This window comes from Daphnia carinata, chromosome 8, assembly GCF_022539665.2.
Source record: "Daphnia carinata strain CSIRO-1 chromosome 8, CSIRO_AGI_Dcar_HiC_V3, whole genome shotgun sequence".
NCBI lineage: Eukaryota > Metazoa > Arthropoda > Branchiopoda > Diplostraca > Daphniidae > Daphnia > Daphnia carinata.
This window is the reverse complement of record NC_081338.1, coordinates 5,246,858-5,269,847: the sequence shown is the minus strand read 5'-3', so window position 1 is coordinate 5,269,847 and position 22,990 is coordinate 5,246,858. Positions and strand designations below refer to the sequence as shown.

At 39.1% G+C, this 22,990-nt stretch overlaps 3 protein-coding genes and 1 non-coding gene across 4 annotated transcripts; 1 reads left to right on the top strand and 3 right to left on the bottom strand.

The window, feature by feature from the left end:
* Positions 1-4,352: 4,352 nt before the first annotated feature.
* Positions 4,353-5,043, bottom strand: LOC130704045 (uncharacterized). The gene is made up of 3 exons (XM_057525523.1): positions 4,962-5,043; positions 4,698-4,895; positions 4,353-4,622 (listed from the first exon to the last, which is right to left on the bottom strand). Exons 1-3 carry the CDS (start codon positions 4,965-4,967, stop codon positions 4,551-4,553), a joined length of 276 nt encoding a protein of 91 aa, XP_057381506.1. The 5' UTR covers positions 4,968-5,043; the 3' UTR covers positions 4,353-4,550.
* Positions 5,044-7,258: 2,215 nt separating this feature from the next.
* LOC130704046 (uncharacterized) lies at positions 7,259-13,182 on the bottom strand. Its single transcript, XM_057525525.2, has 10 exons — positions 13,031-13,182; positions 12,737-12,891; positions 12,582-12,675; positions 12,448-12,515; positions 11,181-12,134; positions 10,593-11,107; positions 8,175-8,433; positions 8,012-8,109; positions 7,650-7,951; positions 7,259-7,450 (listed from the first exon to the last, which is right to left on the bottom strand). Exons 1-10 carry the CDS (start codon positions 13,084-13,086, stop codon positions 7,324-7,326), a joined length of 2,628 nt encoding a protein of 875 aa, XP_057381508.1. The 5' UTR covers positions 13,087-13,182; the 3' UTR covers positions 7,259-7,323.
* On the bottom strand, positions 7,489-7,626 carry LOC130704334 (small nucleolar RNA SNORA16B/SNORA16A family). The gene has a single exon (XR_009004938.1). It is a non-coding gene; the product is annotated as a small nucleolar RNA SNORA16B/SNORA16A family (small nucleolar RNA).
* Positions 8,932-10,526, top strand: LOC130704039 (sialic acid synthase-like). Its single transcript, XM_057525515.2, has 4 exons — positions 8,932-9,492; positions 9,557-9,680; positions 9,739-10,045; positions 10,109-10,526. The coding sequence occupies exons 1-4, from the start codon at positions 9,124-9,126 to the stop codon at positions 10,383-10,385; spliced, it is 1,077 nt and encodes a 358-aa protein (XP_057381498.1). The 5' UTR covers positions 8,932-9,123; the 3' UTR covers positions 10,386-10,526.
* Positions 13,183-22,990: the final 9,808 nt, after the last annotated feature.

Below are 22,990 nucleotides of genomic sequence, written 5' to 3'. Positions count from 1 at the left end.
GCACAATAGCCCTTTCAAAAGTTGCCGTCAACCCAGGCAGGGGGAGACACTGCCTTGTTGACCCACCGGGGAGATTACCCGGTGATTGGCTAAGAGAAGCCGGAAGAAGAGCTGAAGATTTGGAACATTTTTACAGGAGCGATTAACCTTTAGTTCGGATTTGTGGGTAGCCACAGAGCCCTCCGTGAACACATCATCGGACTAAGCGGACATCCACGTCCCCTTTCCGGCCAGAGCCCTCCAAACCTCGGTATATGTTGTTTTTATATATACCGTACAGTAGGGGCATGACCCCCTACGGGCTTATTACGAGTCAAGGGGAAACGGGGCTACGGAAAGGAAGGGAGCCCAGATATGCACTTCAATTTTTAAAATATAAAATACCGTCTCGGGAATCCGAATTAAGTATAGAAATGTCATGTCATCCATCCAATCATTACAATTTATTCAGTGTCTTGCCCCAACCAAGAATCTTTTCAGATCCAATGTTACTATTAACCTACACTGAGAAAAGAAAAACAACACCATTAAGCATCTCGATTGTTGCTCATGTGACTTACATGACTTATAGATTCAACTTCTGGCAGAAGCTTGGGAAAGGCCATACAAATTGCAGATGAAAATCATTGTATAAGGCTCTTGAAGGATAAAATAACACCCCTAGAATGTTGCATTGTTGATAGTTGTGTTCCCAGTATGCTGAAAATCCTTTCTTATTGGATAAATTTTTTGTTGTAGATTAAACATGGTTGGCAAAAAGGAGGAGAAAAGCTTCATCATAAATTCAAAAATTTTTCAAGAAAATTCCTTTCATACCTAAAGAGTCCATGTATGATGTTCATCGCTGCAATGCCAGTGAAGTGAAACATCTTTAGGGCCATTTAAGTACCCAGCTTCACCAACACTCTGAGTGTAAAGGACAAGTTGCTCTTTAGCAAGGGAAGCAGAATTTTTTGAGGCTTCTAGCTGTGACAGAACTATAAAGGATTGCTGTTATACAGGATTCATTCACACAAGATGGTACTTCTCATTAGACAATTTGCATACTCTATTACTTTACCTCATACCTTAATGGTAATGCACTTTCAGTGTTTTTCAACTGTAGGCTCACTCTTCCATCCTGTAACACTTCCAGACTTGACTTGATCCCCCACTAAAATTCTGTGAATGCAAAATAATAGCATTAAAAATACTTTTTCGATAGACAAAAAACCGAAAAGTACCTAATTCATGTTTTATGTTGAACTCGTGCTATTTCTGGGTTTCCGTACCACACCCATTTTCAGCCCAAATACGGTCCCACAATTGTTCACTTCCTTCGCTGCATGGACTTATTACTAACAATTCTTTTACTGCAGCACTCACAGAATTTAACTTTAACACACTGTCAGGTGGTAGACTGAATAACTAAACAATAAATAATTGTTTGTTAAAATTCTATACTTATTTTGAATTCTTATTTGAAAAGTTTTGGTACCTGACTGTGTTCGCCTAATGCCAATTCATCCTCATGTTCAGTTAGGGATGAGTTTGGAAAAACCTCCTTCACTGTTTGGAAACTGTTCCGTTCCAATTTGTTCTTTTCCCCTAGCTGAGCTTGTAGACTCAAAATTTGAGCTACAAAACACAAATGAATAAAAGCAAATAAAGAGAATCATTACGTATTAGACCTTACCATCCTTAGCTTTGCTGTTATCTAATATTAGTGTTGTTCCAATAATTGGGCCTGCAGCTTCATTATTTGATCTAATAAACAATAATTAATAATTGAAAACCAATATAATAATGTTTATAATTACCATCCTTTTGTTGTATTATCTTATCCATTTTTCAATTGTTCCTCCAGCCACGCGTTATTCTCTCCATCCACGCTACTGAACTAAGTGCGAATGGCATCCAATGGACTGAAATTGCCTACGCCAGTAATAACGAGTCTGAGCGGTAGATGGCTACGTGTCGGAAAAAAAGAAAAAAATGTGATTTTTTGCGCTAGCGTAATTAACGCTATTTTTAAGACAATCGATCCACATTTATTGTTTTTCCCGTCTACTACTAATTTCTATTACAAATTAGGAGTTTCCCTTTCTTGCCCGCCGACCCACTCCCTGTTTGACGAAATTTTTTTTTTTTTTTTTTCGGGGAAAACGGATTGCCATGTGCCATAACCATTTTGGAAATACACCTTTGGCAATCCGTTTTACCCAAAATAAAAATAAAAAATATTGCCTGTTTTTTTTCTATTTTACTGCTATCGCCATCTACCGATCACGTTTCTAGTTAATTCTCTACCTACACTGACCGAAAAAATTTTTAAGTCCGACTAAATAAGCCCGACAAAATAAGCCCGACTTTCTGTTTTTTACGGTTTATTCAAAAAGTAGAAGCTTGATATAAAAATATACCCCATTTTCGTGATCAGCGATCAATTTCGAATCGGAATAATGTATTTTTAATGAAATCTAAGATTTGAAGAAAATTGGAAAAGTGAGAAGGCCTTCTTACTTTTTCAATTTTGGCAAAATTAGATTTCGCCTTAAATACATGGTTTCGATGCAGAATTGAACGGGCATCACGAATGTAGGGTTGTTTTCTCGTGGGACTCATAGTTTTTGAATAAAACTTAAAAAAAGGTAAAAGCTGGGTTAAAAAATAAGCCCGGGCTTATATTGTCGGGCTTAAAATTTTTCCTATATAAAAATAATAGCATTAAATCTAGATAACTATAGATGATTCTGATTCAAAATTAACCAAGGAACACGAAAATGGAATATGGTTTTACGTAGAATTTATAGTTTTGGAGTAATCTAAAATACAAAATTAGTGTGTGTGCGAATCGAAACTATTACTAGCGCGCCAGTACGCTACAGCGTTAGCGTGACACATCAAAGTTCTTTGATTATTAAAAAACCATAAATTCTGCGTAAAAACTAATTTCATTTTCGTGTTCCTTGTAAAATTTTGAATCAAATTCAAATTTTGAAGTAGTGTCATAAGATATCAATTCGCGCGATCAACCAACAGTAAAATAACAAAACAGGCACGAAAGAAGCCACTACACCATTTCATATATGATCAAAATACTTAAAATGTTTGGCATATTAATGTTCATTTTTACTTTATGTCAAGTTGAAAAAAAAAATTACCGGAAGTAATCGGAAGTAGCCTATATCTCCCGAAATACTAGGTCCACAACAAAACGAATATGATTTTCGTGATCCTCGTGAAATTTAAGGTGTGTCTGACCTATTTTGACCTGTTTTTGGCGAAAAGTCCAAATTGGCCAAAATCGCGATTTTTCCTGAACTATATTATAGTTCAGGGAAATTTGCAATTTTTGACGATTTTCGGGTATTTTCTACTGACACATGGATTCGACCCCAAATTTCACGAGGAATACGAAAATGTGGTTCTTTTTTCATTCAGACCAATAGATAGTGAGTTATTAGGCATTTTCAAACCAGAAGTTATACTGAAAGTTAAAATTTCGAAAATTTAAAAAATGAACTATGTTCTCTTTCACAAGTTACAAAAGATCTGCATAGTTTCAAACATAAACTATAGTAAATTAACATAACATGGGCTTTCAAAGTTCTTAAAGTTCAGTTTTCAGGTAAGACCTGTATACCACTTCAAATCACATTTGACATTTCGTTTAGGTAATGAAGCAGTGCAATATTTGCACATCGATAATAGGGGTGGAGGTAAAAACAAAAAAAACAGAAATAACGATACCGTTCAGACGAGGGAAACTCAAATACACGTTGTCAACGTAAAAACAAAGTAAACAATGAGAATCACATGACAACAAAAAATAACAATAGTTCCATTTCAAACGCTAGAGGCTGATGAATCTGCAGCGCCATCTAGTGGAAATACTGTTTGGCCAGGTTTTAAAATAAGCCCGACAAAATAAGCATCGCACTAGAGCTGTAGCGTACTGGCGCGCTAGCAATGCGTCAAATACTCAGTGTATTTCAAAAACAATTAACTTCATAAAAAAATTAGCAATTTATTCGGAATCAGCATTCAATTTTGAGTATACCCTGTGATATTCAACCAATTTCGATGAGTGTCAGTTTTTTCAGAAAAAAATTTAAGCCCGACCGAGAAAAGTCGGGCTTATTTAGTCGGACTTATTAAGTCGGGCTTAAAAATGTTTTCTGCATATGGGGAGAATTAACTAGAAATGTCACCGGTAGATGGTGGTGGCAGCAAACAGAAAAAAGGCCAATATTTTGTTTTTATTTCGGGAAAAACGGATTGCCACAATCTTTCTTGTAATGCAACTGTTTCAATTCAAACGTAGAAAATCTGAATAACAAATAGGTACGTAAAATACCACATCATGCCTGTAAGTTTTTTTTTTGTATTTTGTATTCATAAAAGTACAAATATGTGGGGCATTAATTGAACACAATGAAATGCATAATATTTCTGTGTTGTTGAGTGCTGTTAAGTATTAAAATAACTTAATATACTATTTTTGAAATAAATACTTTTAAAGGATGTATGCAGATACAAAATTCAACACCGACAAATGTACTTAGGTCCTAGTACTTGTCAACTGTTTTATAAACAGGAACGGCCTTCTTGCCCTTCTTGCCAGCAGGTGTGTAGCCAACCTATGGAGATAATGATTGATTCTTATAACATGATGCATTTTGATTGTTGCTATATTTATATAATTTATCTCTTACGTATTCGACGGTTTTGTAATAAGGAGGCGGGTAAACTAGAACTTGTTTGGCGTAGGAATACGACGGCGCCGAATAAGACGAGTAAGATGGCGACGAATAAGATGAGTAAGATGGCGACGAATAAGATGAATAAGATGGGGACGAATAGTGGTAATCGTCTGCGACAATAGCAGCAACGAGTGTAAGAATAATGAAGAGCTAGGAAAAGAAAACGCATGAAAATTAATTGAAATTTATACGCAATTTTTTCTCGTTTTAATTTACCTTCATGTCGAGAGTTGGTTAAGCTGATTCAGGCAATTCAGTAACTGATGCATTTGATCGTTTTCTGCGGTGTTTATATACAGGGCGAAGGAATGAAAGGACGTTGAAATTATCTGACATTGGTGCTTAAAACAAGAAAAAGAAAAACAACAAATACCGGTATGATTTTTTTTCTGTCGTCGTGCCAGATTGGTTTCTTACTACTGGTATTCAGGTTTCTATTAGAAAACTGACAACCAAATGACACACATTTTTCGAGAGACTCACATAGTTAGCAGATTCTGAACAGCCAAGTCTCCTGATAATCATTAACTGAATAATATTGTTAAGTGTCACGATAAATTACCATTTCAAGAACATCAACACGCTGTCGGGGTTAAACATCAACCCTACCGTCTACGAAGAGAACACTGCACGTTCAGGTAAGTCAAGGTAATATCCTGAAAATCAAACCGGATTCAAAGCATTCTCACGTTCTTCGCGATAATTCTGGCGAATATGAGCTGGCTAATTAAACATGTGATTTCATCCAAAAAGGACGGTAAAGAAATTAGCCCAAAAATTAATAATCTAGGCAATTGCCTGTTAATTATCATGCGATAAATAAATAACCATGCGATTGTTCCAGCTGACATACGTACCTAAACCTAAATCCTTTGATATTGTGGTTCATAACATAAAGTGTAACAGAACATTTTTCTAAGCCTTCAAATCCACGTCGAATTTTCAAAATCTCGTATTTAAAAAAAAAAGTATAAGGTGTCGATTCGATTCTTAATAGGATAAACGAGGTTACCTGACAATGATTTCGAATAATAGGGCACAAGACCGGTTTTTCTCCATGTTTATTCACTAAAGAAAAAGAAATCGAAACTTGTGCACACATTACACTACTCCCAAATACCTTAAAGCAGAAGGGAAACGTTCCTCATATCTTGCCAAAAACTGCGTCAGAAAGGATAATAGAAATTGCTAGCAAACCATTTGACCCTGAACTAGCACCTTATGGCAACAACCCTCCTTGTCCTCGATAACCGCTTTTTCTTAACACCTGTTTCACCTTTCCATCACATAAAAACCTGTAGAGAAAACCAGTCATTAGGATATGAATTTAAATATAACTCGTACATGTTGTTTCATTGGGTAATGCAGTGTCGGTATGTGTAAACCGATTAGCGACCATTACAAAACAATTAATGTTTGCCAATTATTGACCAGCAAGCAGCACTTGAACCGACATTGCAGGCTTCGATATGGCAAAGAAAGTTATAGCAAAAATGTTATATTACCTTTTAATATTCGCCCTAATATTTCGTGATCAATCAAATTCCCACAACAAGAAATCTCCCTCCACCTTCAACCCAGAATCGTGATTTAAGACAAAGTGAAAAGTAACGCCTGATTGCATTAATTTCACAAATCCCTTGAAATTGTTCACCTGGAAAAAGGAAAATCGTAAGAATTTGAATAAAATCAAGCGACGACTGTTATCTTGTTGGGTAATGCGGCGTTAACATATTTTGCTAACCAGCGACCATTACAAGATTTTAATGTTTGCTAATTATTGACCAGCAAGCAGCATTTGAACCGACATTGCAGGCTTCGATATGGCACACGTAATATTTAAAAAAAATCATGTTTACCTTTCGCCTTTTCTCCGCGGCTTGCAACATCATTCCAAAAGAGAACGATCGAAATCACCCTTGGAACTGTTTGACCTGTTTCTACGAACAATTTCTTTTTGCAATAAAACCCAATACATTATACCAATTAATACTTTCTGCTAACTGCTGTAAATTATCCCATTCTTAGAAGAACAAAATTATTACGGACGTCGAATATTACCCAGACAGTAACCGCTTCAACAAGAGATTGACAGCTAAGGAATGGGTTGTCTACGCATTTCCAAAATTTAGCAACAATACCATTTTCAAACCTAAGTCAAACGGGGATTTTTAGCGTAACAAATACAAAAGTTATAAGTGTAGTTTTATTGGGTAATGCAAGCACAGTATGTCATGACTGAGTCGCGACCATTTAAAACATTTAATTTGTGCTATGTATTGACCAGCAAGCAGCATTTTTGACTGACATTGCCGGCTTCGATATAGCAAATATAAAAAGCTCATACCTGGATAACATCGCCACGTAACTTTTCAAGCTAGCATACGCTGGTCCTGCGTGGTCAAGTCCGTCCTAAACTCAACCTGTAATTCACCACATCTAGCTAATTTACATTCGACCACAATGTAGTTTAATTAAAATATATAATTATGAATTTAAAGAGTAAAGAAAACTACAGCCAACGCCATGTATTCATCGGGTGGAAATTACACACGGCTTCAGCTTCGAAATAAGTCATTTAGGCGGCGGCTTTAGCGGCCAGACGCTTGTTCCTTTCCTCAGCAATGCTAAGCTTAACTCCCTTGTCGCGAGGCAGAGAAATGTAGGCCTTGCTACCCTTTCCAATAATGAAGACGTTGTTCAATCTGTTACAATAACAATACATTAGTTATATGATTTAAACAAATGTCGTCTTATTGGGTAATGCAGATCTCAGTACGTACAAACTGAGCTGCGACCATTATAACACATTCAATATATGCCAGTTATTGACCAGCAAGCAGCATTTGAACCGACATTGCAGGCTTCGATATGGCCCAAAAGAAAAAACGAAACGATTGTTACCTGGTGGCAAAGGTGTGTCCAAGGGCATCCTTAACGTGCACAATATCGAAGGAACCAGGGTGACGTTCACGGTTGATGATGGTTCCGACTCGCCCCAAGTTACGGCCACCAGTGATCATGCACAGGTTGCCAGAATCAAACTTGATGAAGTCCATGATCTTGTTGGAGGCGATGTCCAATTGGATGGTGTCGTTCACTTTGACCAACGGGTCGGGGTAACGGATGGTACGGCCATCGTGTGTAGTGATGAAAGGGATTCCCTTGGGGCCAACTTGAACACGACGAACTTTGCAGAGCTTGTACTAAAAAAGAAATAGTTAAGTGAAAATACAAGTTTCAATATTTTACTAGTATAAATTTACCTTAGCCTCCTCAGCAGTGATTCTGTGGATGGCAAAGCGTCCCTTAACATCATAGACAAGGCGGAAGTACTCACCAGTTTTCTCAATGGTGATGACATCTACGTAACAAATTGAGCTGTCATTCGTGGTGGGCTCACATGGTGAAAAAAGAACAGGAACTTACCCATGAATCCAGCTGGATAGTTGGAGTCGGTGCGGACTTTACCGTCGACTTTGATAAGCCTCTGCATGACGATCTTGGTAACTTCGGAATTGTTCAAGGCATACTTGAGACGATTGCGAAGGAAGACAACCATGGGGAGTGATTCCCTCAGCTTGTGTGGGCCAGTGCTTGGTCTGGGGGCGAAAACACCACCCAATTTATCCAACATCCATGATTTCGGCGCGGCTAAACGCTTCAAATGCTTCTTGGGTCCGCGAGCCTAGACAATGCAAGAGACACCAGACCGGTTAACAAAATATACTAACCCATCAACACTAATCGAGTATAGAAATAAAAAGTGAAAATAATAGGAAACAATCTCTACAATTTCAACTCAAATTAGGTTTGACCAAGAAACGATGTTTTTGGATAAATCGAGACCTAGCATTGTGTACTAACTCACCATCTTGTTCAATACAGAAAGGCAGAAACAGCACTAGCCTACTCGAAACGTGTAGTAAGGAACTACGGGCAACGCATTGAAAGATTCATCTGTCAAAATGTCTCTTCTCACCAAGAGTCGCTTTCGTTGTCGGATTTCAAAGTCAATTTAAGTTATTTTTGTTTTATGATTGTATTAATATTAATTTGCCTAATAAATTTATTTAATTAGTCTTATGCTTATAACTTTTTAAAATTTTTAATTTTTCGTAGAAGCAAATAAAAATTTGTCAATTTTGTTGGAGGTGCGATCGATAGTGGCAGACTGGCAGTGATGCCTTTAGCTATTTTCATTGAAGTTCAGGGAATTTTGAATTGAAATTTCGAAAGAAATCGAGTTTGCAATAAGTTAAGAAACCTGCCTGAAACAGTAACATTGGCAATTTAAAATTGAAATAAAATTCCGTTCTAGTCTAAAAGTTATGAGTCGGTGTTTCAGAGATTAGGTATACAGTATTTGCATTTCTGGATGCAAAAACGAAAAGAAACGATGAGACGCAGTTTTGAGTTGGTCAATAATAGGTGGATTGGTGATGGCCATCCATGTTTTATTATTGCTGAAATTGGACAAAACCACCAAGGAGACATTGAAATAGCCAAGAAACTAATAAAGATGGCCAAAGACTGTGGGGCTGACTGTGTTAAGTTCCAAAAATCTGATTTACACGCCAAGTTCACCAAATCAGTCTTGGATCGGTTGTATGAAAGCCCACACGCTTGGGGTTCAACATATGGAGAGCACAAACAAGTCCTTGAGTTTTCAAAGGATCAATATGAAGAACTCATGGCCTTTGCCTCTTCTCTAAACATTCACTTCACAGCCTCAGCCATGGATGACGTAAAGTTGTGACCGTAATATATGACATTTTCGTATTTTTAATATAAATTGTATGCTGTTGCAGATGTCTGTGGATTTCCTAGTCAACTTACGAGTTCCATTTCTCAAAATCGGATCTGGTGATGCCAATAATTTAATTTTGCTAGAGAAAGCTGCCAAAACAAATCTACCTATTGTGTACTCTACAGGTATTTTACAAGTGTGGTTTATTCCAAAAGAAATGATTTGATTTAGCGTTTTGACCAGGAATGCAAGACATGCAAACTGTCATCAGAGCCATGGACACAATGAATTCTTTTAACTCAAAAGTCTGTCTCCTACAGTGCACCTCCTCATACCCAACTCCAGAAGATGAAGTTCATTTACGTGTAATGCAAACCTATCGAGACCATTTTCCTGAATCTCCCGTTGGATATTCCGGTCACGAACTAGGTCTTACCATAACTTTAGCCGCTGCAGCTCTAGGAGCTCACATCATCGAACGGCACATCACGTTGGACAAAACATGGAAGGGCAATGACCACGCCTGTTCACTCGACGAAACGGAATTAAAGTATTGCCTACTCTTATACAAGCATTTTCCGCAAAACTAAATCTGTTTACCCTGTGTTTATAGGTCGTTGGTGGAGGGAATACGAACAATCGAGAAAGCTCTGGGCTGTGCCATTAAATCAAAGCAGCCATCCGAAGAGCCTTGCCATCAAAAATTGGGCAAATCGGTTGTTAGCAAACAGAAATTGGAAGCTGGTGTCCAGCTTTGTAGAGAACACTTGACTGTTAAAGTGGGACAACCAGTTGGTTGGCCTCCTCAGGATCTTGATTTACTAGTCGGAAAAATCCTTTCAAGGGAAGTGGTACAGGACGAATCCATTACTTTAGATTGTATTATTTAAATTTCCATAAAACAAAGTTAAACATCATTCGACACAAACTAAAAGAAAAAAAAGCAAGGATTCAAAATACTAAGACTTTGTACCGTGTTGCTTCGATGGCATTCCAATAAGAAGATCGTGTTTGGGTGAACATAAATCAGGTTTCAGTTTCTTCAAATAAACAAAATAATTTTTCTGAGATGCTTTTGCTAGGCGATCCAGGTCGACAGCAGCCATGGCCAACCGACCACTCGGTGTGATGTGATCAGCCATTCGAGCCAAAACGGAGAAATCCTCGGTCGATACACCTCGACTGCAATACAATTCACTTTGTGGATATTGTACAGGTAAATCTGGGTGAGCCAAATTGCCATAGCAACATGGACAAATGACAAAGGCAGCCCGTTGGGCCAAACAGGTATGCAGGACAAGATCAGTAGCAACTCCACAAGCGTGCAACGCAACGCCTAAATCAAAACGTCCACGAAAATAGTCCAAATTGCTTTGAATGACGGTCACGTTGTTTAACATCAATTGTGCAACTCGACGTCGGGCATTGCGTACAGACTCTTCTTTGTTATCGACCATTACGACATGGCATCGAGGTAAAAGATAGGCCAATATAATGCCCAAATGGCCACCACCAGAGCAAAAATCAACAACAACGTCCCCCTCTGAAACAGCATCAATGACGGCTGTCGCCATGCCATCCAACTGCTGGATCTTTCTATCAACACGAGATCCTGTTTCAAAAATTCAACATAACACATAGAAATTAATTTCGTTTTTCTCTTACATCTAAATACGATTATTTACCAGGAACATGCCCTTGTTGAGGGTGGGCCGGATCGGGCAAAGACGCCCAGTCAATGTTAGCTGTGAAATCTGAGCAAGCATCGACGTCAATGTGGCTAATAAGTCCCTCGGGCAGCTCAGTGGTCACACGAGCTCCATTATCATCGTCCAGCCACATCAGTCTTTGTCTTTTCAACAGGTCGATAACCCTTGCTATCTCTTCGGAGCTCAAGTTACCCATTGAACCTGTACGACGGGCGGTATCCTTCTTGTACAGGCTGATTTCTTTGACACGCGGGATTTTGACTTTCGGTTGCGGTTGAATTCTCAGCGATCCGATATCTGGAAATTGTTTTTCGCCCATTGTCTTGTTCCACGCTTGACTTACCACAGGTTTCATTGTCGTTAGCCATGCACTGACTCGAGGCAAATGGTCGGCCAATTGGACACCGAGCTCAGACAGACGATCAGCCAATAGGATGATGCAAGGAAAGAGAAGGAGATCGGCCAGCGTCATGTCAGGTCCTTCTACGTAACAGTGGTCCAGCAACGATCCAGCCAATTTTTGAACTTCTTCTTGTTTCAGTTGACCAGCTGATTGAGGCTGATCCTTTTGGCATCGTTTGACGACGTTATGCATACGGATGGGCTGCTTCATGTGCTCCTCCAGTTTGGCTAAGACAGCAGGGATTTCGACCACATCCTGTTTTTGCTGCTGGGTCAGGAAAAGGATGGTCGATTGAACCATCTGCACTTCGCAAAACGATGTCCAAATGGAACACTCGGCTGGTGCCTGCAAACAATTACCACGAAATCCTAGGGATTTAACCACCACCGGATCATGTGATTCTTTCATCAAGTGTCGGCTGACTGCTGCCAGACCGGACACGGTGAGGCGGGAGAAAGTCTCAGATTCAGCCACCACCAACAGAGGTAGAGTAGTTAATAAAGCGAGATCAGGATTGACTTTTGCACCTTGGGCAGCCAGTGAGGTAGGGATAGGGATGGTCAACGAATCACTTGGATGGTTCACTAAAGTCAACTGAGTTTTATTCCCACTCCAATTGTTGATGAACATGGCAATAACACCATTCAGACTCGTCGAACCGTCCATGACGGGTATATAAAGCGTATTGGTCATTTTTTTTTTTTCCTTTTTGTAAGTCAATTTTTTTTTCCCTCTCTTACAAAGAGAGCTTTTATATATTAATTTGCTTCTGGAGTTTTTGCATGGATTGGCGTTCCAAAAGCCTTTGCCTCCACATAACGAACGTCGATGAGACTAGACCAAGGACAAGACTGACGATTTCCAGTGTCCAAAATCGCCGTTCTTCTAGCCATAAGACTCTTTCACAGCTGAAAAGTCACAAGGATATCTTTCCATATTTTTAGAAACTGGCTTACTTTTAAAGTTTGTCATACCTCCTTAAAGTGTCACCAGACGTTTCACAGCGAACCTTCTCCTTATACCCGGTGGAAACACAGGATGCAACAGTCTGGCTATTCTTTTCGAAATCTGTCAACAAACAAGTGTAAGTAGACGAGATAGCAAGTAATAAATCAATGAATTATTGAACCTGTGCATGGGTGACAATCTTCCAATACAGTGACCTTTTCAGTCAACCAACATAGCGTGCCAGTTTGATTGCCAGAGTAATTGGCGTGGAAATGGGAAGCGTGATGTGAACTCTGTGTCAGGTGATGTTCCAGAAGAACAATTGCAACAGACAATCTGCATTCAGTTTCAAATTTCATAATTAGATTACATTGAAACATTGTGACGAATGGAAACCACGACGCGTGGAAGACAAGTGCTGTGTCATCATCACAATATGATGCTACCTCACTGAACTAATAGAATAAGGCCTTACCCAATGAGAAGGACGATGGAGATGAGCATACGCTTTTTAGTACACCTCTCAATCATGGTTTGTTCATTTACTGTGCCGTAAGGTGACAATCGATTGGAGCATCATTATTCACGAGAAGATGTAGAAAGAGACTGATGAAATTTTCGTCTGCTCTTTCGAAAGGAAATCTCGACTGATGGCAGCGCCTCTACTGGATTTTTAAAACATTTTCCCTGAAAATCATTTTCCAATTGCAACTATGTTCAAGATTGGTGAATGTCGACAGATGAATATTGGAGAAAGCTTATTGCTCCATTATATCAACACAAAAAATGCCTAAGGGTTAGCAAGCTCGCTGTCTCACTTAAGAGAACACGATATGGAATGTGGCTCTTTGAGATCCAGTCATATTCCGGAGGCCTGCTTGCAATCTTGCTCTATATATATATATATACTTACTGTACGTGATCTGATTATTTTTCCCATCTCCCTGTCCCTCCCTCTTGAATAATCTAATCAGAAACGACGAACGAAAAAAAAAGGGCCCAAAGAATATATAGAACCTAAAACCGTTTTCAAGAAGAACGCCCTTCAACTTGTTTTCATGCATAGAAAAAAAAAATGTGAAATAAAAAAAAAAATCGATTTGCGTGGATGGGTCGTGTTAATACAGTCAACGGAACCTTCCCCCCCAAAAAGACGGCGAAAAACACACGTAATAGTCGCATAACTCTCGCAGGTTTATAGATGAACAGCCAACGACATTAGATGAGATTGGGGCGGGCCTTTAACTGATGACTGCTACATCCCCCCCCCCCCTTTCCCGAAAACATGAGAAATCACGATGGTTAGAGAGAAAAGGGGCGACGCGCGCATCGGCAGATGATGTATACCGTTCAAACGATACGACCTTGTAGGTATTTACAAGCCTAGAGAAAAGATTTCTTTGTACGTCGTCCAGCAGAAAGTCCTATTAGTTAGGTGGAACGTAGGCCAAAAAAACAGAAAAGATGAAGGGTCATTTCTTTGCTGTCGGATGTATAACGTTGAATGAATGATTCAGTATTACCAGCTCGTCGTTTCGTGGAACTCGGGGATGACAGTGCCAGTTTAAAGAAATTGAATGGTGTTGTCTTGTCTGATGCCAAAATGGACTTCCGGCCAAGTGGACACGTAGACATCAGCTGAACATTTACGGCCACGAGATTTGCCATGTCGATGAAAATTTCAGTTGTTTTGTTTTTGTCCCGAGCTCTGATTTCATCAGTGTTTATCTATTTTCTTTCGCTTCTTGTGTTATTTTTCATTGATAAATAAATATCGATTTAAAAACAAGAATAGCTGGACAGCGGACCACGCAGCATCTGTTGGTTCTCATTCTTGTTGTGGTTTATTGTGTTTGCAACTGTAGCGTTTCGTTGGAAAAAGGTAAAAGCAACATACAAGACCCCCCTTCGATAGAAAATGTTTTGACAGGAGCCAATATCCATTTTTTTCCCCCCCTTCCAAACCCAAGTTGATTATATGCAGGCCACGAACCGAGCCCAACCCGTTCTATCATTCTTCACAACAACATTCCTTTTCGTACGTTTACGAGGCAACCCGATTTGATGCACAATGACGTCAAATGCAGCTCAACGTTGTCACAACACATTGCAGCGTTGTGTCAAATTCGTTCTATTTTTGATGGCGATTGTAAACACGTGTGTATGTATCAGCAAAGTGTTAAAAACAAGAGAATTTCTGATGGCGTAAAGTTCGATAGATGCGCACGTGCTTCTTAAAAACAAATGGATTTTAATAATGAACGAGAGAGACGAGTGCCTCTTGGTCATTGAATTTTAAACGGAGAACGACAAATTCCTCTTTTTCTTAATAAAAAAATTGGATGTCAAGCGATGAAATTGATTGGTTTCACTAATTCATAAGGTACAAATTATCTATAAAGAAACTCCCTCTGTTAAAAACCGCAAAACGAATAGTTCAGAAATTCAATCTAACAAAATGGCACCTGTAATTAAACCTTGAAAATGATTCGATCGGCAAATCAAATGAAAGAAAAATCCCCTTTTAATATGATTAGTTAAAGATATTCAATCCAATTTCTAGTATGCTTTGTGGACGGCATTAAATGCGGCAGAGTAAAAGATCTTTTTTGATCGCAGCTAACATTAAGTCAAGGAAAAAAAGGTTTACAATTCGGGGTATGGGTAGTCTCTCTCTGTGCGCTGTGTGTACATAATGGCCAGAGTTCAACAGAGGATGACACAAGGATGTATACTATACTTTTTTTTTTTTTTTTCTCCCTCTCTCTTTTGAGATGCAAACACACGGCTCTCTCTGTGTGTATAAACAGCAGCGCCACATCATCGTCTACGTCGGATATACACGGGGCTACGTACCTCAATAGACGGAGCAAGTTCTATACACATTGCCTTGCTGTATAGTCTAGCGGTCGTGAGCTCTATAAATATGATAGCCTTCTACTCTTTCTTTCGTCTTTTTTGGCCTGTAAACAATCGATTTGGGGAGCTTCCGTATGGCTAAAGGAAGTTTAGAGAAATTTATTTCCAAAAGATGGCGTTGCTAGGCACTCTGATTTCTGCAAGATTGAGATATTTAAGTGTGAATTTCGAGTCAGTTTCAGCAGAAGCGACATCATTACGGCTTTCAAATTGCATTAAACGTAACGCCATTAATCTCCTAGCTCTTTAATTGACATTAGGTGCGAGCCGTGCCCTTTTGTCATCACCGTAGTTACAAGACATAGAGTGTTTGTAATTAGGCACCTCTTAACGATAAAATGCGTGTTGCCACGACGACGGACGTGATGGTGATCCTACGAGCGTTTCAGACATTAATGGCCAAGACTAAAAGCAAAAAAAAAAAAAAAAAAAAAATCATTTGGAAACGATCGTCAATTCCAACTGGCTGAGAAAAAAGGAAATTTTTTTTTTTTGTTTTGTGTTTTTAAGATCAATATTTTTCATTCATCCTCCTACAGGAGAAATATGAGAGATGAGCTACGCGTACGGGCGTTGGGTTCGTTAAATCTTTTACCGGTCGCGATGGAAGCGTCGGCATCCGGAAATGGATACGATAGCTGCGCATCCTTCTTTTTTCTTCCGTCTATAAAGACAGATTTATTTTTATTCCTTTTTTTTTTTTTTTAGTCCTATACGTCAGTGATCACCCGGGGCAACTCTTGCATTACGGGAAACGACTTAAAAAGTATTGCAAAACAAATAAAGAAAAAATCATTTTCATCAATCGATTTTTTTTTTTGCGGATGCAATTCATTGCCGGATATACAACTACGCATCAATAAAAAGAAGTCGGAATGAAACATATTCAATAGGACTGCGGCATTCAACGGTTCAACATATTCGCCGTGTATATTTTGAGACCACCCCTTTGAGTCTATCTATTTGCATACGACGGTTGCGTACTCCATCCTCCCTTTATTTTTATTTTTATTTTACAGGCCGACAGAATGTATACAAACGCGCGCTGCCGTTTGATGTTTGTTGGCCTCTGTTTATTTTCACGTTCCGTTTCTAGACTGCCTCACATCTCGGCTGTCACGCTCTTTGCCCCACCTCTTCCTGCCCTATTGTACATCCCCTTATCAAAATGAAGACCTTCCTCTCTAAACATTTACGACCATGAAAAAGACCCTATGTTTCTTCTTTGCCTTGTATGGTGACAAACAAACTTTTACTCCCATTGCAGAGTTATGAAGTTTTTAGCCGAAGGAAAAGCCTATGCCAAAAGAGATTTCTGATTGTTTTTGATTTCTACGAAAGCCCCCGTCGCATTTGACGACACGATATAAAATCGGCCGTGTGCTGATAGAGAATCGTATTTCTTTGGCGCCAAAAACGAATACGGATGGATAAAAAGACAACATCTGCGTATTTCGTGCGTTATCGACCGTGTCGATGAGTTCAAACGAATAATTTTGGGTGCGGACAATGACGACGTTGCCACCTGGACTCTCTTTTTATGGGCCAAATCACAAAAGACCTTCATCCTCCGTTGGCCATTTTTCTTTTCCTGTTTCCTAACGGGAAAAGATGGAAACGTAAAAGTCCGACCTTGTTGCCTTTCTTTTTAAAAAGAAATGCGCGCTCGTTCATCAAGTCGGAAAAAGATTTGATAGATCTATATTTAATAAATAAATACAGACATTGTAATGCGCCTTGCTGAAAGGAAGACGACCTCTTTTATTGAGGCTCCCAAATCATGTATGGATGATGAGACAGCTGGCCAAACAATGACCCATTTCGTACGTCAACGAACAAGAAAAAAGAGGACGCGTGTTTTGCACGCTAGACACGACGCTCGTGTCTACCCAGAGATTCAATCATTATTAACCGTAAACCTCGTTAGCCATTAAACGATTCACGTTGAAAATGCACATTGAATGGCAACTCACCCGAAATAGATTCATCGCATGTCGTGGGCGCGCGTCGACGGACGCAAACATTTATTGACGTGGGCGGAATGGGGACAAAAAAAAAAAAAGAATTCGCTAACCTTCAAATAAGATGATGGAGGGGCAGTCTGGAACGATTAAAAAAAAAGAAGAAGAAACGAGGAAAACGATAACATCAGCGCAACGTTCAAAAACAAGATCCGGCTGTTGTTTTCGCATCGCAAAGTTGGGCATCTTTATCGATTCCAATAAAGGCAAAACTCTTCTATTTTTAAAACAAAATCTTTAAACAATGAAACATTTGAACGACGGGTGCACGTAAGGTCACGAATTCAATTGGCTCTTCAAGAAAGAAACGGGAACCCACACACGTCTCCGGTTTTAGAAATGTGTTTCTTTTCTTGAGTATGGACGGGCAAAGAAACTCGTTAGTTTCTCTTTTGTAAAATATGAAAAAAGACAACAACGCGGTGCTGATGCGACGCAGCAAAAATATAGGACACGCTGTCTTTTATTATCCACCCGAAGAACGGAGAAGACAAAAAAATTTTTAAGCCGCCATTGATTTTTTTTTTTTTTCTTTCTCAAATGCCGAACCCTTTTTTATTTTTACGTGGATGTTCGCAAAGGAAGAAAACGCATTGTTTTTTTAGCAAGTGCGTAGACATTTAGGGGATAAAATGGCGTTGCTAGGCAACGAGAGAGTCGCAAAAAAAAGGAGAAAATGTATCACGTAGTACGAGAAGATGGGGATAAACAAAAGATGTTGACGAAGAGATTGGGCCGTCTGATGGAACTGTCCGTCATCCAACAGCCACGCCCCATTTAGTTTTTCTGCCAGATAAACACCACTGCGATGTTCCAACCAGAGTCGATTCACGCGATGATTTTTTTTTTTTTTTGAAATTTATCTCTTCACTCGAACGCTTCCCCCTCATTTCCCTACGTGTCTATCGCACCAGTTGCCTCTAGGCAATCGTGCAAAAAAAAACGTGTCCTAGGTAATTTATTGAGCGGATGAGATTGTGTTTACCAACACAGACGTTGATGCGTTCTCTAACGAAACGTTATACAAATCCCAGTTGGATGAAACTAAACTGTTTCAGAAAGAAATCAACTGTTTTTCCCCAGCTGACAAAGACACACGCATTCATTAGGCTCTCTACGCACTCTGCAAAGAGGAAATTGAATCGACTGGTTACAAAGGCTCGAAAAAAGATGAAAAACGAGGAAAAGAATTTGCAGTTTGAAAGAAGTTGTGCCGATATTTCGCAGCGATTACGAAAAAGTGTTGCCAACGATCATTGACAACGTCATCACACTCATTCAGCAATGTTCCATCAATGAAAATGACTAAGGAAGTGATGATGCAAAATAAAGAAACGGATGCCAAAAAGATTGTTGGCCACACACAAAAAAAAAAAAAAAAAAATGACTTGCAACCTAAACCATCTGCGTGTTTCAATCCCGCCGTTAATCTCACCTGTCCTATCGCCAAAAAGTTTGAAGAAGAAAAACGATTCGTCTGCTAGTCTATTAATGTCAGAGGCAGAGCCCGCCACCAACAGCCACACCCAAATGCATCCTCAATCGACGCAGCTTCATGCAGATTTCTTTTTTAACCCTCTCGCAACTTTGAAGACTTTAGAGGGAATTTGCTCATTCATCCGTGTGCGCGAAATTACGACGGATCCTATCAGTTGAAAAATTTCCAGAAAACGCGAACACCTTTAACTTCAAGGTGAAAATTCAAGAATTGATTTGATGAGTCACGTTCGATACCGAACCGTGAACGATAAAAAGAATTTTAAAAAACGACAAAAATGGTCAACGTTCTTAAAAAATAAAAAAAAACAGCCGGCCGTAACGAAAAAGCCAAAACGAATCGCAGCAATACATATTGAACGTTTAGGAACACTGCATAAAATATTAGTACTAATAAAAAAAAAAAAAAGGCTAAACCGTGGGAAATGAATGAGAAGCGGATCTCTTTCACAAGAGACTTTCCTTTTTTTACGAGAGAGCCAATTTCCAATCAAAAACGCCAATAAAGATAAGCAAGATTCGTTTAGTATGATCAATACTATCGATTTGATGCATTCCCAATGAAAACTCGTTAATAAATGGCCGTTACCTGACAGCATTCTCGGATTCAACTTGTGCTCCTCTCCATCAATTTGTCTCCCTGGATGCATTCTCAAGGATGTGCGGCCACCAAGTACGACGGATTGACGACTTCTTCGAACCAGGACGTTGATTAGAAAACCAAGTCTTTTTTGTTTCAATGACGTCAGACAACCAGTTGGGGGAAGAGCGTTGCATCATGTTGGGAGAATAGTTGCTGAATTTGCTTAGGCAAACACGAACAAAGAGATCACACACCTTTCAATTGTTGGCTTTTCGTAGAGTTAGTACACGTGAAACTTTTTGCGTGTCGATTGGTTGGTTTACAGACACTTGGGAAATTCACTTTGAAATGATCAAAGCCACTACGGAGAAGTGAGAGCTGTTAAAAATCAGAATGTCTAGCAGGAACGACGCAAAACAACTGATTAGGGTAGATTAGTCGGCACAGCCAGCATAGGTCTACAGTCAACGTCTTTTGTTTGGCAAAGCCGAGCCAAATTGCGCCAAAATATTTTCATTGCAACGTTGACATTATTTCTAAAATAATACACAAAAAGATGAGTTACCTATTTTAAAATATGCGGCGCCGTTGTCAAGGCATTTATTTTTAACCTGTCAGTCTCACTTGTCGTTTTCTCAGAATAAGAAACATTCAGAGAGAAAAAGAAAACTTTTGCAAGCAGTTCTCGTGACACACAACAATAACATTGTAACCGAAATGATGCATAAAAAGCTATCGTACACGAGATTACCATTACGTTTTTGAAAAAAAAAAAAAAGGAGAAGCCTTTCAATCATTTCCAGAATGAATCGCCATTTTCTCGCCTATGGGCTATTTGGATTTTGCCAATCGTGGCTTAAGGAAACGAGCAAATGTCACGACGACATGGGCGTGGTGATGTAGAACGAAATCAAAAGTTTAAAAAAAAAAAAGGAAGGCCCAAAAGGTGTGAATTGAAATTGTTTTTGGGTGAGAAATCGATTGAAGACCTTCGATAGCAGGAGACAAACAAAAAGAAAGAGCGGATCGATAAGTTCTTAAAGTGCTGTTTCTCTTTGAATCTTGGGGTACACACATCAAATAGCAAAGTGGAATGTTGCAAAGGGCGGCCATAGAGAAAAGAAGAGACGTGTGAATCATTAATCAAACGGGACGTGTGTAAATGGGCTCGAGAAGCTCAGCGTGCCATAGGCAGTCGATTACCAATAGACCCCATATACTTCACCTATACTTACCGTCTACAAGATGCATACATAATCATAAATGAAATCCTCGTTTTTATGCACGTTTTAAAAGGCTTTTTTTTTTGCCATAATTATGATGTGTATGAGAAATCCATTCGTTCTCTCTGCTGGATTTCAATGTGTTTTTTTGTTTTTAAAGGCATTTGTGTATGTGAAAGACGTCAATAGAGAAAATAAAAATTCCGAAAAAGTCTCGTACCTCGTTTTGGGCATGCCAATGTTTTTGTCCAGCTGCTAAGCCATTTCTTTTATTTCCTTTTCACTTTGATGAGACAGCCACGGCTAAACAAGAGGAATCTAATCAGAAGCAAGAAGAAAGTCCATAAATATTGCCACAAAATGCTACCCCATCAAATCGGGTCTACATCTATACAACAGATAAAGAAAGCTCACCTGGAACAAGATGACAATAGACAGTTCCAAATTTGGGGGGACCGCCTTTTTTGTTTCAGTTCATACAGTTCGAAAGGCTTTTTTTTTTATTAAACTGATTATTCTGATGGCACACAGTTTGGGCCATAATGTTGCAGACAAACCTTCAAAAAAAAAGCAAGAGAAATTTATACAGGCCTTGCGAATGATTCCAGACTCCCGTTGGGTTACCTAATGGCCGATGGAATGTCGTCTGCATCCGAGTTCAAAACCATCAGCCGAGTTTTGTCTGGGCCTTTGGGTTTGATTGCCGGTTACGAAATTTTTTCATAACTGGGAGGCCGACAAATCCATAAAATCCATTACGAAGTTTGATGGGCAGCTCCCCACCGTTTTTTTTTTTTTTTAACTAAATCCAAACAATGGCGTCTTTTGCATATTCCTCCACTGTTCGATTATACAGGCCAGCTGCATCGGCCCAGCCAAAGTATCTGAATAAACAAGTCATACTTATGATCAATTTTTTTTTTTGCTGAGCTCTCGTATGCTAAAATTCTTTAAGAAATACAATCGAAGGAAGAAAAATACTCGGCTCGAGTCTGTGACGTCATTTATCTTGCCATCAACAGCAGCATCTTGCTGAAATGTTGTCAAAAGAGATTAAGGGTCCAGTCATTTAAGATTCACCACTTTTTCTTGATGCGCCATTGAGACAGATTATTAATGGATTTTTTTCTCTTTTTTTTTCAACCCTCGCCCATCATCGTGATCCATTAAGAAAATATCGATCAATGCGTCTAGTTTTTTCGCCAAAAGTGCACGTCTCATTCGCAAGGAAAAGATGATGAATACATTCAAATGCGTGGAATGGCTACTCTGTTACTGACTGACCTGTTTGTTGATTCTCATTCAACTCCGTTTGTGGATATGAATTTTAAAGTTCTTCTTTTTAGTTCCATCAGCTTTTTGGGGTGGTAACATCTGCTAAAGTCTCTTTGGTTGCCATGGCAACGACCATCAAATCACTTTTTTTTTCATGTCGTATACGCGTGGATGTAAAATATATGGAATTTGGGGCGTGGAGATTGGCAACGTATGGAAACTGTCCATCGCAGAAGCTCAACAACAAACGGCCGATCGATTTTGCGGAAAAACACAACTGTTTCATCGAATAAGAGAAGCGTCTCATCTGAGAGCGGTTTTTAACGTTGTTAGAAAGGCCCGTCCATCTTGCAAGAGTCCATTGGCTTGTTGGTGGATTGCAAAGCAAATAGATTTTCGAATCACAACAATACGAGATTAAAAGGCAATCTGTCTAGGCTCTTGTACAAGTGCATTCAGGCCCAAATCCTTTTAATTTTTTTTTTTGCTAAAACGAAAAAAATTGGGTGTGTCCATATTCCATTGAAGATGGGCTCAAGAGTGTGTTGTTCTCTAAAAGATGGTTTTGGCGATGATCCAGTCAACCTCTTTGTTCCGCTTTTCACCAAGACAAAAAATCTTTGATATCAAAATGGCCAACATCTTTCTTGTTAGTTGTGCCTTTTTTTTGTCTGTGTGAATACAACAGGCATTAAAGATGGAAAAAGGATTATTCAATATCGTAAGAAACGAAAGTTCACGATCGTTTTCACTAATGATGTCCAGTCAGTTGTCACCACCACTGGACCTCCTTCGTCGTTGCATGTCAAACTGACTCCAAAAGGCCAAAAGCCAAAAAGCTCGTTTGCCAGAATTAGACTATCTCTGTCAACGTGTTTGCATGCATCATCTTTTTTTTTTCCCCCTTTGTTACATCA

Excerpts from the sequence above, each read along its gene's own strand:
- LOC130704046 (XM_057525525.2), bottom strand. The coding sequence starts at position 13,086 with ATGATTGAGAGGTGTACTAAAAAGCGTATGCTCATCTCCATCGTCCTT. Across the intron at positions 12,892-13,030 it reads TCCATCGTCCTTCTCATTGG|ATTGTCTGTTGCAATTGTTC; the intron begins GTAAGGCCTTAT and ends AACTGAATGCAG. Across the intron at positions 11,108-11,180 it reads TCAACAAGGGCATGTTCCTG|GATCTCGTGTTGATAGAAAG; the intron begins GTAAATAATCGT and ends TTTTTGAAACAG.
- LOC130704045 (XM_057525523.1), bottom strand. Across the intron at positions 4,623-4,697 it reads ATTACAAAACCGTCGAATAC|GTTGGCTACACACCTGCTGG; the intron begins GTAAGAGATAAA and ends TTATCTCCATAG.
- LOC130704039 (XM_057525515.2), top strand. The coding sequence starts at position 9,124 with ATGCAAAAACGAAAAGAAACGATGAGACGCAGTTTTGAGTTGGTCAAT. Across the intron at positions 9,493-9,556 it reads CAGCCTCAGCCATGGATGAC|ATGTCTGTGGATTTCCTAGT; the intron begins GTAAAGTTGTGA and ends ATGCTGTTGCAG. Across the intron at positions 10,046-10,108 it reads CTCGACGAAACGGAATTAAA|GTCGTTGGTGGAGGGAATAC; the intron begins GTATTGCCTACT and ends CTGTGTTTATAG.